Here is a 13,546-nt window from a genome sequence, read left to right as displayed (position 1 = left end):
GTCCAATTCACACAGAAAGTCTGCAGGTTTAAGCTGCTTCCTCCATGGCCTGCCTAAGATGACTGTCCAAGGACATCCGATTGAGGTGCACAAAGACTGATTTACTTAAGTTCTTATTAACATAATGCCAACAGTACAGGACTGCTATTCCTGTCCCTGCTCTGTGACACAGAGTAGATTCAAAGCCCTTTGTCAAACCAGAGTCTCTGTACCTGATTCGTTCTTCTCAATGATATCCACCACCTGGCCCACGCACAAGCTGATCTCGGAGCTCTCCTGCTTCTGGTAGTCCGCCACCACGACATACTGCTCCAGCACCAAGGGATCGACTGACGCTGAATCAGCTCCTGCACAGGGGGAACAAGAACCGACCCACGTGCCAGGGTCACCACCAGCTCACAAGAGCACAGGCCACTGCTTCCTAGCACCTGCTGATCTGCAAGAAGCTCCAGGACACCCTCGGGACCCAGCATGAGATATGTGCGCGGGAGACTTGGGCAGAGTGAGGAGGGGAGAGACCAAACAAGCAGCCAGGTRAGATCAGTACAGCCAGGTGAGGTTTTAAACTTGCTACCCACCTTCTGCTCACAGAGCTGTCCAAGCATTCCCACCACCATCACAGATTCAAACAGCTGCCTAGTCTCTGCTGCTGGAGGCTCAGGGCAGTTTCATGTGGATTGACACCAGCCAAAGAGCTGCTGAACCGCACTGAGCAGCTTAAGCCTCAGCTCAATACACATGATCTGCAATAGGCTTCACCACTTATGACTGAAGAGCTTGGGCAACACAGGTGGATGGGCATTTGCAGGACAAAGCAGCAGCCCCATTCATCACTGTTCTTCTGTATTTCAGCCACCTTCCCATGACTTGCCCGTACATTTTGCTCTCCTAACTGTTTGGTCCACTAATTGTGCTCAGCTCTTTTTGCTACTCCTCTCAGAGGTTCCCAAATTGACATCAGCAAAAAAACCAACGGAGGAAAAAAAAATAGGGAGGGGACAAGGGGCAAACAGACAGGATAGCATAAGGCAAAACGATTGCTAARGCAAAAAGGGTCTGGCAGCTCCTGAACGAGTGAGAAACCAGCACAGCAGCACTCCCGGTGCAGTGCTCAGCAGGGCTCAAGGTGGCACTACAGGCTAAGCCAMGGGGACCTGCCACTGAGTGGATGCCAGAACCCATCCTCTGCCAGGAACATAACAGACAAGGGCACGGCACATCACGGAAATATAGATTTATTTTTTCAAGCACATTTTCATTTAGAAGAGTGTTCTGAGCACAGATTATCCATTTTGCTTGGGATTTCTTACTATGRTAGTACTGGAACAGCATCTCCAAGTCAAATCCATCTCTAGCTAGGTTCGTCCCTACACATTGACAACAACTACCCTCAGAGGTTTGCCGTAATGTTATATGAAGGGACATTGCAGAATCACAGTGCTTTGCAGGCCCATGTGAGCAAACACCACGTGTACTCAGGGCTGAGCAGCTCTTAGACTAGACTCTTCAATCTCACTGAGCAGCCTTATGCTAAAACAGCCACAGAGCATCTGGTCAGCTCAGAGCACAAGCAGCACTTGCCTATCTGCCTGTAAAAGCTTCTGAAGAGCAAAASGATGCCAGAAATTCCTGAATATTACTCCTCATTCACTCCAGACTTTGGCTTTAGCCTCTGGCCCAAGATTTTGCCTTGCAGTTTCAAAACTTGTCAGAGGAAGATATTACTTTATTACCCAGTTCTCCCAGGACTGGTAAGAATTAATTAAAATTTACCAAGTGCTTTGGAAATATGGCAGTGTTAATTATTACAGCACAAGTGATGCAAAAGAATCACAGGCCTAATCATTGGTGGTAGGTCAAATTATCTGTGTGTGTACTCCAAGCATGTATCTTGAAGTTTTGGATCACACAGAAATCATATCTGCCCAGGCCTTTAGCTGCTATGGCATGGCTGATACATAGGGCAATTACCTCCTGATCTCWGAAATGTATGAGAAAGAAATGACATAGGGAATGGAGGTCAAGTCTGGGCATGTTAAGGGTAAAATGCAGCAAAGACAAATTCAGGCTATGTATCAAGAAAGAGTTCCTACAGACAAGTGCTGTTATGCTGCAAGAGGACACAATGGCTGCCCCACCACATGAGTGGTCTCAACCTGACAAAAAGTCTTTCCTATGTGGGAACCTATTGCAGGGAACAATCCTGCAATGAGCAAAATACGGAGTTAGCAGAGATGGACAAGATATAGCAGCTCTTCAGCAGTGCTAGGATGCTCTGCTCTCCTGCAGAGACATGCTCCTGTGGCCAAGGTCACCACATTTCAAACTAGTTCTGAGAAAGAAAGGCCACAACAAAGGTTTAAATGAACAATGTATTTTCAGGATAGTCTTATTTAAAGGAACAAGAGACAAACTGTCCATGTTATTCTGCTATAAACAGTTCTCTGCAGAGATGCAGGTGAGTTGGCCAAGTGCAGAGGTTCTGTTACCAGTAATGAAAGCTTTCTCTATACCAAAATCCAGAGGTGGGACACTAGACACAGTTAAAAATAGCCCTCCAACATGAATGGAGGATGCTAGGAATTTAGGCACTATCTGTTCTACTAGCCCAATTAAAGGTTTGTGCTTTAAAGTGATCAGAGCATCTGCTCAGCCACTGAGAGAAGAATGACAGCGACAGGAAGAGAGAAGTACACTCCTTTCTGCCTCCCTAGCTATAATTATGTCCATTGCTCTGAAGCTATTTGTAGTTTTAGTATGCAATTCTAGACCATTCAATATACCTTTTAAAGCAGCAATATAAGTAGTAAATCGAGCTTGGAGGAAGAAGTAGGAGTTAATTTCAGGAGTGCCTTCATCTGGCATAATCATCCTCAACCACAAAAATACAAGGTTGAGTTAACTATAAAATGTCCTACTCGGGGCAGACTCGGTCTCTTAAAAATAGCAATGGCTGGGGAGGAGTGGAAGTGTCAGGGACAGTACACAGCCCACAAGAGAGAGCATGTTTTGCAGAACAGGTGTAGCCAGGAACACAAGGACTCTGTATCTTCAACAACATCCCATGCATTTGAAAAACTAGCACAAACATGTGGCCTAAAGAAGGCATGCTCATTGAGTCAAACATCCACTGAAGTCCTTGGAGTGGACTTGCAGAGCTGATGCTTGTCACCAAAGCAAAGAGTAAGTTGAGGTGGAGGTGCACCTAGCTCTGCTGCCTGGCCAGACTGTCTCCAGGCAGCACACACCCAAGCTGTGGCAACTTGAATACAAACTCAGATGATAATTCAAGGACTGCTCAGAGGAATAAGAACCTTGGGTTCACCCAAACCCATGAGATGTATGAGAAAATGCCAAAAATGAGGACTCTTACGGAGTTTGGACGCTAGTGCCTCCAGAGGGAAACAAAAAGGACAGGACTGAAACAAAAGAGGGAACAGACGTATTTGCCTTTGAGGCCTACCCTTCCTGTACACTATAGCCCATGCCTACTGCACCTTCCAAAAACATAGTTATTATTGTTTGCTAGCAGCTATTGGAGGTCCTGTCCTTGGGGGGGATCCAAAATTAAAGGAGCCTTTTGCTCACCAGATGTTCGTACTGAGCCATCACACAAGAGAAGTTTTCAAGACAAGGGAGATCGTAACTTTTTCAACCTCCATTTTATCAAAAGAAAGAAGAAGGAAAGAAAGAAAATCACAGCCTGCTTTTATCCCCACCCATACTTCTCTCTGCTTCCAAGCATGTTTGCACTGAAAGGAGCAGCTCAACTTGAAGCAAAATCTTTAACAAATCTCATCTGACGAAGCTAGCTGATGTGCCACCATTTCAGTGAAAGCAAGCTAGTATAAAAAACATAGTCTGAGTCTGCAAATGGCTCCTGAGAGCTAGGAAGCTACCATCACAAGATCTGGTTTGGACAAACATATCTTGTAGTAGTCCAAGTTTGGGCAGAAAGTACTGTTCAAAGGTCTTAACCACACTGCCAAATCCCTGCTAGTCTGTCAGGAGATCATCCACTTATCTGCCCATGACAACAGAGCAAAACCAGTAGCCACCGTTACGGCAGACAATATCTGAACTTTTCATACTCATCCCAGAACTAATCTCAATTAAGAGGCTTGAACACCACGAGTTCCCGAGGTAGAGATGTCCTGCAGGTCCRAGAAAAGAAAGAAAAGTGGAGTTAAGTCTTTGAGACTCCTCTGTACCTTTTATCTCTACTTAGTGAGGAATCCACTGATCTACAGGTAAATTTTCTTATGCAGTTTATCGCAGTGCCAAATCTCATGCCAAAAACCTTTCTGCAACCATTTTCAGCAGAATCTCCAGCCAAATTTCAGACCTTGCTTTCCAAAGTCTCTCACTCCATTTTATAGCTTCTGCAAATCCAGTAGCTGAAAGAYGCCCTCCCTAATCCACAGGTTGAAGGTTCTTCTCCTCTCTCCTGTTTCTGAGAAGCTCAGATAACCCTTAAAATTCACTAACTACGGGATCTTGCACAGAGATACGTCTCCCTGTCYTGAGAAGTAGGGGTAGTGCATCCCAGACCATGTCCTCCACCCAAAATTTATAATCATGGTATAATCATGAAGCAGAAAGTATCATGAGATCAGGACGCTTTCAATTTCATGCTGTTCATCACACAGCTCAGAACTTCCACCAGATTTGAGGTTGCTGAGAAATTCTGCAGCCTCTGATTTCTATTTGGAGACAAACTCCTGCCCTTTGCCTGGGACCTGTAAAACAGCTGCCAGCCTTTGAGCTGAGCTGTACTAACAGAAAGCAAGGCTTACACCTCTCAGCCAAGTGGCAGTCCCAAAGCCCACCATTTCTTCTCTCAGCTCTGTACTGCTTCCCAGCACCCACCAGCAACCAGAGAAAGCTACAAAGGATGTGATAGCTTCTTGCAAGAGATTTCGCCCACACAGAAAGAGCAGGTGTCACTCAGGCGAAAGGCAAAGCAAGAGCAAGGCCCAGGTAGTGAGCTGCTGTTACTACCTCTCTGAAGGAAAGAAGCCGTTCTCTGGATAAACCCTGATGAAGGAACAAAACAAYGGGAGAAAAGGCATGAGGGGAGGAAGGAAACAAACACAGAAGTGCCAGCAACGGCAGGAACAATTAGATTAACAAACTGTGCAGCCCAGTACAGCCTGGAGAGCTGCACGCTTCAGTCCCTACCCTTCCCTCCCCAGGACATGTTGCTGCTGGCAGAGCCGTGGGAAGTGAGGAAGGCTGGCGAGCTCACCCCACACTGGCGAAAAGCCCCAGCCTCTTCTCTCTTCAGCAATATTCCTTCCCCACGAGCAGGGGAGAAACACTGTCTTTGCAAGTCCCTCTCCGGACACCATCAGAGGTGCAGAGGCACTTGGGACTGAGACACTGAAGAGGCTGCAATGAAACCTGGAGAGGTGGTGCTGGGAAGGCGCCCTCTTGCTCACTCTTACTCCCTCCCATCAGTCCCAGCTGATAAGAGGCTGCACCATCAGGAGGAAGCTCAGCGAATCCAGGGTAAGCCCCACAAGATACCATGTCGTGATGCTGCAGGGGACATGGCCCTCACCCCAAGAGAGGGCACAGAGGCAGTGCATGGCAGCGTTCTCCCTGGGCCAGGCACCCACACCCAGCTCCAGCAGCAGCTGACTGAAGCTGAGGGCAAAAAGGAGGAGCTGATGAAACAACGGGAGAAAAAAAGGAGTCCTTACCAGACTTCTTCTTTCCAATGGGTTCTCTGWAAAAGAGAAAGAAAAACATGAGCAGAGGGAAGAGGGGAAGTTGGGTTGTTATTGAAATGACAAACCAGTGCAGTACAGTGGTTGCAGCGCGGCTCCCTTGACAGCACGCTGGACCTAATTTTGGCTTTGTCCCGACTCAACATGTGACCTTCTTTACACAAGTTAATTTTCCCACAGATGATGTCGGGTATAACCAGCCTTACAAACAGTCCATCTTTCCCTCCTTCCATTTAGTAATTTAATGCCTTTGTCTTTCATAGGCTGAGGCTCAGCTCTTGGCTTGACCGCCATGGTGGCTTGGTCTCACATCCACAACTCACACTGGATCACTTGGAAAAGACAGACAGATAGGGATGATCTGACACAAGATTCAGGAGTGAGGGAAGCCCAAATCCCCAAAACCCTCAACACAGACCACAACCACCACAGAAGTGGGCACCACTTTCAAGACTGCTGAAGAGRGAAATACTGAAGCTCCTCTGTGTCCTGGGACTTCCTCAGGGACAAGGGTAGGATGGGAAGCAGTTGAGGAAAGGCAAGCATTTAAACCCCAAAACAAAACAACTTAATGGAGGGTGTTGTAGAGAGGATGTACGCCAGGGCTATGCAGCTGAAAAGGACAGAGGAAGCAGGAATTACTGATGGTTACGAGGTGAAAGTGAGGCAGCTTCAGCACAAGTCTTCTTGCTAGGGGCAGTACGGGCAGCATAGCTATTGGGACAGGTTAGCAACCACAGGTCCTGTTTCCCTTCTCTGGTTGCTGAACTGCCTCAAACCTAGGGCACACAAACAACCTTCTCTAAGTACAACAAAATCAACAAAATCTGAGGCTTCCACCAATCAAGATTAAAAAAACAAACAATAAATAGAGAAAAAACATGGGCAAAGACAAGTCTTTAAAAAATCAAAGATACTGCCAATCAACTAAGACACCAAACCAGCCTGAATTTGAAACAAATGCGCCAACACTGTCACCAGCTTTGACCACAGCTGACCATGTTTCTGAAAAAAACTCTCAATGCATTTACACAGTTTGCCACTGTGGCCTTGAAATGCTACCATAATCTGCTCCCTGCTCGCTTACAGAGGAAACTGCTTTCCTCACTCCTCAAACTCACACGTGTGATAGAGCCAGACCATCCTGCCAAGGCAAAATATTCTGGTACCAGGCTATACACATCAATCTTTGTCACCTCAAGCAAGAGTAACGAGCACAGAATAGGTAGCACAGCTTCCAAGGAAGACTACATTTCACCTGGAGACACAGGGCACCTTCCTCAAGCCAGGAGTTGCCTGACCTCCACTAGGAAAGGCAGCTGCACTAGCCCAAGAGCTGCTGAGAGCAGATGGAGCCCTCCTTTTCTAATGAACTCCACTTGCAAAACAATTCCCCTCACCCCCACTTTCCATTTGTTTTCAGGCCAAGCAGCAAAATCCCTCCATGCTCAGCAAGAAAACAAGCCAAAGGTTCCACTTTGTTCTCTTTYAAGCTTATTTGCTTCTTTAGAATATAATTACTGCAGACATTTCATTCCCCTGGAGCAACCGGGTGACGCAGGGACTCTGATGCCTTCAGAGACCAGCCGTTCATCCTGACAACGCATTCCCAGTCTGCTTGGTGCAGACAGAGCTGATACTGCAGCTCCAGAGGCATCCACAGAAGAGCACTCCCTGCCCAGCCCAGGCAGGGGAAGGAGATTAGCAGGATTGTGCAAGGTGGGAGGCAGGGACAGGGAAAAACACTAAACTTCTAAGTGTGATGGGATTGCCTGGCTTTGCTGGCTGGTGTTCACAGAATCACTGAATGGTTGAAGCTGGAAAGGACCTCTGGAGATCATCTAGTCCAATTCCCCTCCTCAAGCAGGGTCACCTACAGCACATTAGACAGGACCGTGTCCAGGCAGGTTTTGACCATCTCCAGAGAAGGAGACTCCATAACCTCTCTGGGCAACCTTCAGGTGTTGTGACCTGAAGCCACAATGAGGGGCTCCATTTGCCCATCTCCTGGCTTCCCATATCCTGAATGCCTTCCCAGCAGGCAGGGTTTATCTCAGTACCCCACCYCAGTCTGCAGAGACAGGCTGGAGGAAGGAGCTGCTCACCCTTCCCACATTCAGCGCCCACCTTGCTGTTCCCACAACCATGCAATGACAAGCTCAATGCCCAGTCCCACTAATATTCCCCATAATCTCTTCTTTGACCCTCTGAAGAGTTAACTGCTTTTGCTAACAATGCMTTATCCTCCCTGTGCCCCCTCCCCTTTGCACCTTAAACCTCTGGGCCTTGATTATGGTGCTGTAAATAAAATTAATTGAAATGAAGCAAATTCCAGAAACAAATGAGACATTGTACCTAGAAACTGGAGACTATCTATTAAGTTGAGAGAACAGGGAATGGTGCAGAGGCCACCTGAATATGACAACATCATTCCAGAGACCAACAGAGGAATCCACCAGACAAGGTGTCCCAAAGACGTCTCCAACAAAGGTCAAATTGCAGAGCTAAATCAGGGTTTATCAATAAGCCCTGGTAAGTTCAGTCCTGTTTCAGCTGGCCCCACTGAGTGCTCTGTCCGTCCACGTGCTCCCTCGCCCCACGTACATGCAGAGTGGGTGCACTACCTGCAACCTCCTGCTGCCACAGAAAAATAACTGCTGATGGTGCAAGTGCAAAGGGAGGAAAAGTAAGTTCAGATAAGCACGATGGAGAAAAGCAGGTGGGCAATGCATACCCTCACTAACAGGAGGGCTCTGATGGAAAGAATTGAAGTTTTTCCCCTTGCCAGCTGCTAAACGTATTAATGTAACTCATCCCCCTGTTTCCTTTCATCGGTTGCTCCGTCTGGGTGAGGGGGCAAGGAAGGAGCTGCAATTTCAATTTGCTGTCAGGATGTTCTTGGCAGGAATACAAAGAGCTGCAGGTCTGGACACCAGCAGCTCCAGCCCACCACCTCAGAGGGGACAAGAGCTCAGACAAGACAGGAAACGGCAATAAACTCCTGGCAGCATCTCTTCCCTCCTCCATTCCCTATGGACCAGGGAAAGGCACACAGCAGAGCCCACATGCAGAGCCTCCTGGAAACCAGGCACTCTAGTCAGAAAAAAAGGAAAGACCAGTCTGCCTTCTGCTGGGAAACTCATTTAGCTCTCACTTGCATGACAACCAAACTGTACAGATGAACCAAGCAGTCACAGCACATTTACCACAGGGCAGCACTACACAGCTGGGAACATGCATCACCAACCAGCCCTACAAAGCTCCCCAAATGCCCCAAGGGCTAAACCCAGTACTGTTTCTCCAGCTGCTTCCCAAGACTTTCCCAGTCGCTGGTCAGGAACATTGACGGCAAGGTTTCCAGTCTAACAGGAGTTGCACTTAAACACTGAGTCAACAAGATGATATTATTTGGGGTCTAGTGAGCTCAGTTCAGTGTCCTTCAGGCACATAATAATCCACAGTACCCATGAAAAGAAAATCCTAAATAGGGAACTTTCAGGACCAATTAATATTCTCCATGCCACTTCTTTTAGGAAAAAAAAAGTTGAGTTTCTCAAGCTTCTTATTCTGTGCATCAGACAGCATCTCCTTGCATCCAGTGAATGGAAGRAGTGCAGAGATGGGGTGCACAAGGCTGCAGCACAAGCATCTAGGGAGACAGGTCCAGAACAAACAGGAGGAGGCTGTTCTTCAATAACATGAGGGTAAACAAATCCTTATTGCAGGATGTTGTGGACACTAAAAGCCTTCATGGCCTTCAAGGGTTACCAGTCATAATTCAGGTAAGAAATACTAAAAGCTATTAATTATAAAACCAGAAAAAAAMCAAGGGCTGTAAGAGTGTCTAGAGAAGTGCTGTTACATGCTTGCCTCATTTTAAACTCTCCCAGACATCCACCTTGGTTGTGGCTGCTAGGCTAGGCTGCCTGCCGGGGTGCTCCAGGGAGGTGGCTCTGACATTGCCAGGTGACAAAGTCCAGCTTCTAGTGGGACTTATAGGAGGAAGGTGCCCTGCTAGATAGCAGATGCCTCGCTGACACACAGTATGGTGGTCTGAGATATCACGTACCAAAAATGCTGTCCCATGTACCCCTGCTACAGGGACTTCACAGAGTAGGAGACATACTGTGGTGCATGAGTACGAGGAACACAACTTTAGCTGTTGCAAAGTCAATGACAGGACTTGCAATCAACATGCAATATGTGACAGATCTCAAATCATCATTCCAAGAAAACATTTCCTGCAGGAAAAAAAAATCTAGCTGTTAAAAAAAAAAAAAATCCTTCCATAACACAGCAATGACATCAAAATAGCCAGAAGGTAGTTGATCTCATAAGTATTCATCAACCTTGGAGATATTAGAAGTCTTAGCAAAGTTTAGAGAGAAAATCAAGTATCCTATCCATGCAAGGAGCTCTAACTTAAGCATAATGTATTTTTGCACAGTGGCATCAGAAATTTATCTCTGCTGTCATCTAGGAAAAACAGTTCTCAGCTGAGAGTGAGGGAAACCAGTATTTTGGAGCTGAGATCTAGTCTGAGCTTCTGGTGAATCTGCACGTAGGCTCCAGCAGAACTGCAAAACAAACAATTCATTATACAAGCTATAATTTGTCTGGATAGCAGGGACACGGCTCAAAAACCATAAGCCAACAAGAGTCCTTATCCAAACCAACATCTATCAACTCAGGGATCTCTAGCTTATCAGCAGAATCTACTGGAACAGTTTCCTCCGTGGGGTAGCCACTCCATCTTGCAGCAGGAACCTGAGCATCTCCTTTTCCTATTATTATTTCCTATTCTCTGCCACTTGGCCTTGGATTTTGTGCCCCTATTATCTCCCAAACACAAGGCAAGGACAACAAGGAAAACTTTTGCCGTGGAAGCACTGGCTGCAAGTTTGCACTGCAAATTCATTGGAACAAGGGAAAGGAACAGATTTGTTCCCTGTTACAGAGGTGGAAACATGCATCAGTCTAGCATCCTTTTCTGCTGCTTTGGATGAAACTCAAATCTTTTAGTTTTATCTGTCAGTATTGTGGCCTTAAGTAGGACTTTTCAATCACACCACATGGAAGACAAGCATACACAATCAGGTCACATCAGGTCTGATTCTCATTTTGGCCCAGTTCTCCCTTCTCTGATTTATTGGGGCTGGTGAGTACCTGCAGCCCCCGTCAGGTTGGGTGCTGGAAGCAATCCATTACTGCACTACCATTCCCACTCCCACCTAATCGCACATCACCACAACTTCAGTATTCACAGAATAATGAAGCGCAGCCGAAGGTGCTGCAGGCATAACCTCGTTAGCAGCATACGCTTGCCTCATCTGGTCGAGCCACAGCTCATTATCATGCACCTTAGATCCCGGACGGCGGCAGGCAGCCCCCATCGAYCACAGCCTCAGCAGCAGCCAGGGCTCAGCCCACTATCGCCTCCCAGGGCTGTGGCAGCTGCTGTCTCCACTCTCTCATGGCAGCTTCCTCTGGCAGGAGGGATGGAGGAWCACGGTTACTCCCTCTGCAGTCGGTCCTCCACCCCAGCAATGAAAACACCCAGAGCAGCAGAGCTGAACTGCCCTTGAAACACTCCAAAATCCTCTCTCTTTAGCTGAATGCTCTTTGGGAGAAATAACAGGAATGCAAGCTGAGGATGCCACATTTACATAAAGGAAGGAAGAAAACCATTTTCAAAGGCTGTTAGGCTCCAGCTGCTTTCAGCAGCCCTGCTGCAAGTGGAATTTGCCCAGGATATGTTTGCCTAGAGCAGATGCAAAGCTGCAGTAATACAAGGCAGCCAAAATGGTGGCAACGTGTTGCTGCTGCCCCAGGGTGGACACAGAAATCCAGCAAGCCAGGCATGTGGAAGGAAGGTGAAGATAAAACATTCTCAAATAAGCTGGRACAAGGAATGGAGGAGAGGCTGCTCCTCATGCCACGTATATGAAAACCGGAGCAAAACTCGATTTTTGCTGAGAGWGGAAACAAATCTGTCCAGCTTCTGCTATCTGGCTATGGCAAAATAGAGGCCATCCAGGCAACCGCACAGGGACCTTGGCCGTGTAATGTTCAAGTTCCTAGGCAGGTAGACTTGAGCCACAGGCCAGTGCCTTGGGTGGAAATCCTCAGGAGGCTTTGTGCTTGTGTACTACTCAATGTCAGAGTTGCAAGATACCACCGGAATCGAAATGTAGTCTGTCAGTACTTCCTCTGTATCTTCAATGTCTTTTGCATGTATAGTGACAACCCATGGCAATAAAAGCTGCAGGCATCAAGCAGAGCTGCAGGAGTGCCAGAAAGCTTAGGAAGATATATGCTGTGAATAGTACCTGAGACTGTACACCAAGGTAAGAGGACGAACACTTGCTGCTCTGGGCTGCCACTACACTTCTTGATAGAATTGAGCAGATAACCTAGTCTAAGATGTGATCTTGTAAAGCTGAATGCAATCCTGCAGCACTGCTGCTCCCAGGAAACTCAGCAGCTGCCAGCTAAGACATAGGTAAGGAAAGACAACAAGTTTTGCTTAAAAAAAAAAACAGCTCTGAGCTCAGCTCAACTGAGAATCTGYAGCCAAACTGATTTGCACACTGCCTTCCCAGGAGGATGTTTGCTTGAGGAGGTTTCTCATTTATCTGCAGACCAAGCAAGTTAGATGTGTGCTTTCTCGACTTCCCGCCACATAGAGCCCACCTAGCAAGCTAAAAGCACTGCATCTATCTTGTCTCAAACACACYTATTTCAGTGGCAGCGACAGGAACCAGTGCCAGCTGGGAAAGCCAAGTAACCTCAGCAAACGGCAAGCAGCAGACCTTGAAGTTTGCCTGCCAAASTCCTCGTCTTAGTCTACAAAGACTGGACGGACAGATGGGCACGGATCTAATCATACAATCTGCAGCCTCTGGTGAGGTACGTACTCTGTCCACCTCAACTATCATYCGATTTTGTAAAGGTCACGAGCTCCTAAAAGGCCTTTAAAGRGTAAGTGTGCCTGGACTGCTGCCCCGCTCCAGGCCTGTGCTAAGCCTCCCTCCGCACATCCTTCCGGCGGCCAAGGAGCAAAGCTGCCCATCAGCCCTGCCCTCCCCTTTCTGAAGGCCTGCTGAAGACAGACACATAAGGAAAAAGCTACTTTACAAAAAGAAGTGAGGAATTTACATCTTTAAAGAGAACAGTATCTCCTGAAGCCAGTAGCTTTCAAACTGAATCCACAGGCCCCCAGAGGGAGAAAGGAGAGATGCATGAGGACGCCTTTTAAGACTGTTAGAGGATACTAAATTTTCTCTGCAGGTACCTGTGCCTCCACTGGAAAAAAAAAAATCAGGCATTCATAGATTAAAAGATTAAGAACCAYAACTTTAAGAATCATCTTTATGATGGGATGCCTAGCTACTGAAAAGAAAACAGCCCCTTAAAGATGTCTCTGCCACAACTAGATGTACCTACAGTGTACAAGACAGGCAGCTTTGCAGGCTCTGGGAAGTCTCTGGGTGAACTACTCTTTCTCCTTTCCTTCCCACTTTTATAATCTAGAAAATTTATTTAATAACCTTTTAGCATATTGCTTCACTACAGAGTTAACCTGGGTTCCTGCATGTTGAAGAGCCGAAATTCAGCTGGCAAAGAGAGTTCYCAGCTGAATGCCTTGACTCAGCAATGGCTTTGTGCCCAGGAGTTCAAACCTCCCCAGCCCTATTGCAGAAGCTCTCTGTTGCAGCTAAAAACTGCTTTTAAATTGAAAAAGGGCAGGGGGGTGTGGGGAAGAGTGCACTAGCAATTTCCCACCTCAACAGCCGAGCATCCTGGTGCTGGTC

At 47.1% G+C, this 13,546-nt stretch overlaps 1 protein-coding gene across 1 annotated transcript in view; it reads right to left on the bottom strand.

Annotated features, from left to right (window-relative positions):
- The window catches only part of SH3PXD2B (SH3 and PX domains 2B), an 88,158-nt gene that overhangs the window by 13,316 nt on the left and 61,296 nt on the right, over positions 1 to 13,546 (bottom strand). Inside the window, exons 6-8 of the mRNA XM_085298129.1 lie at positions 5,706 to 5,731; positions 5,002 to 5,037; positions 213 to 347 (exon numbers count right to left, since the gene is read on the bottom strand). Coding sequence (XP_085154255.1) covers positions 213 to 347; positions 5,002 to 5,037; positions 5,706 to 5,731 — 197 coding nt within the window. The remainder of the gene's footprint in view (positions 1 to 212; positions 348 to 5,001; positions 5,038 to 5,705; positions 5,732 to 13,546) is intronic.

The sequence above is a fragment of the Rhea americana genome, unplaced genomic scaffold, assembly GCF_003343005.1.
Source record: "Rhea americana isolate MKP2758 unplaced genomic scaffold, rheAme1 scaffold_135, whole genome shotgun sequence".
Taxonomy (NCBI): domain Eukaryota; kingdom Metazoa; phylum Chordata; class Aves; order Rheiformes; family Rheidae; genus Rhea; species Rhea americana.
This window is presented reverse-complemented; position numbering and strand designations above follow the sequence as displayed.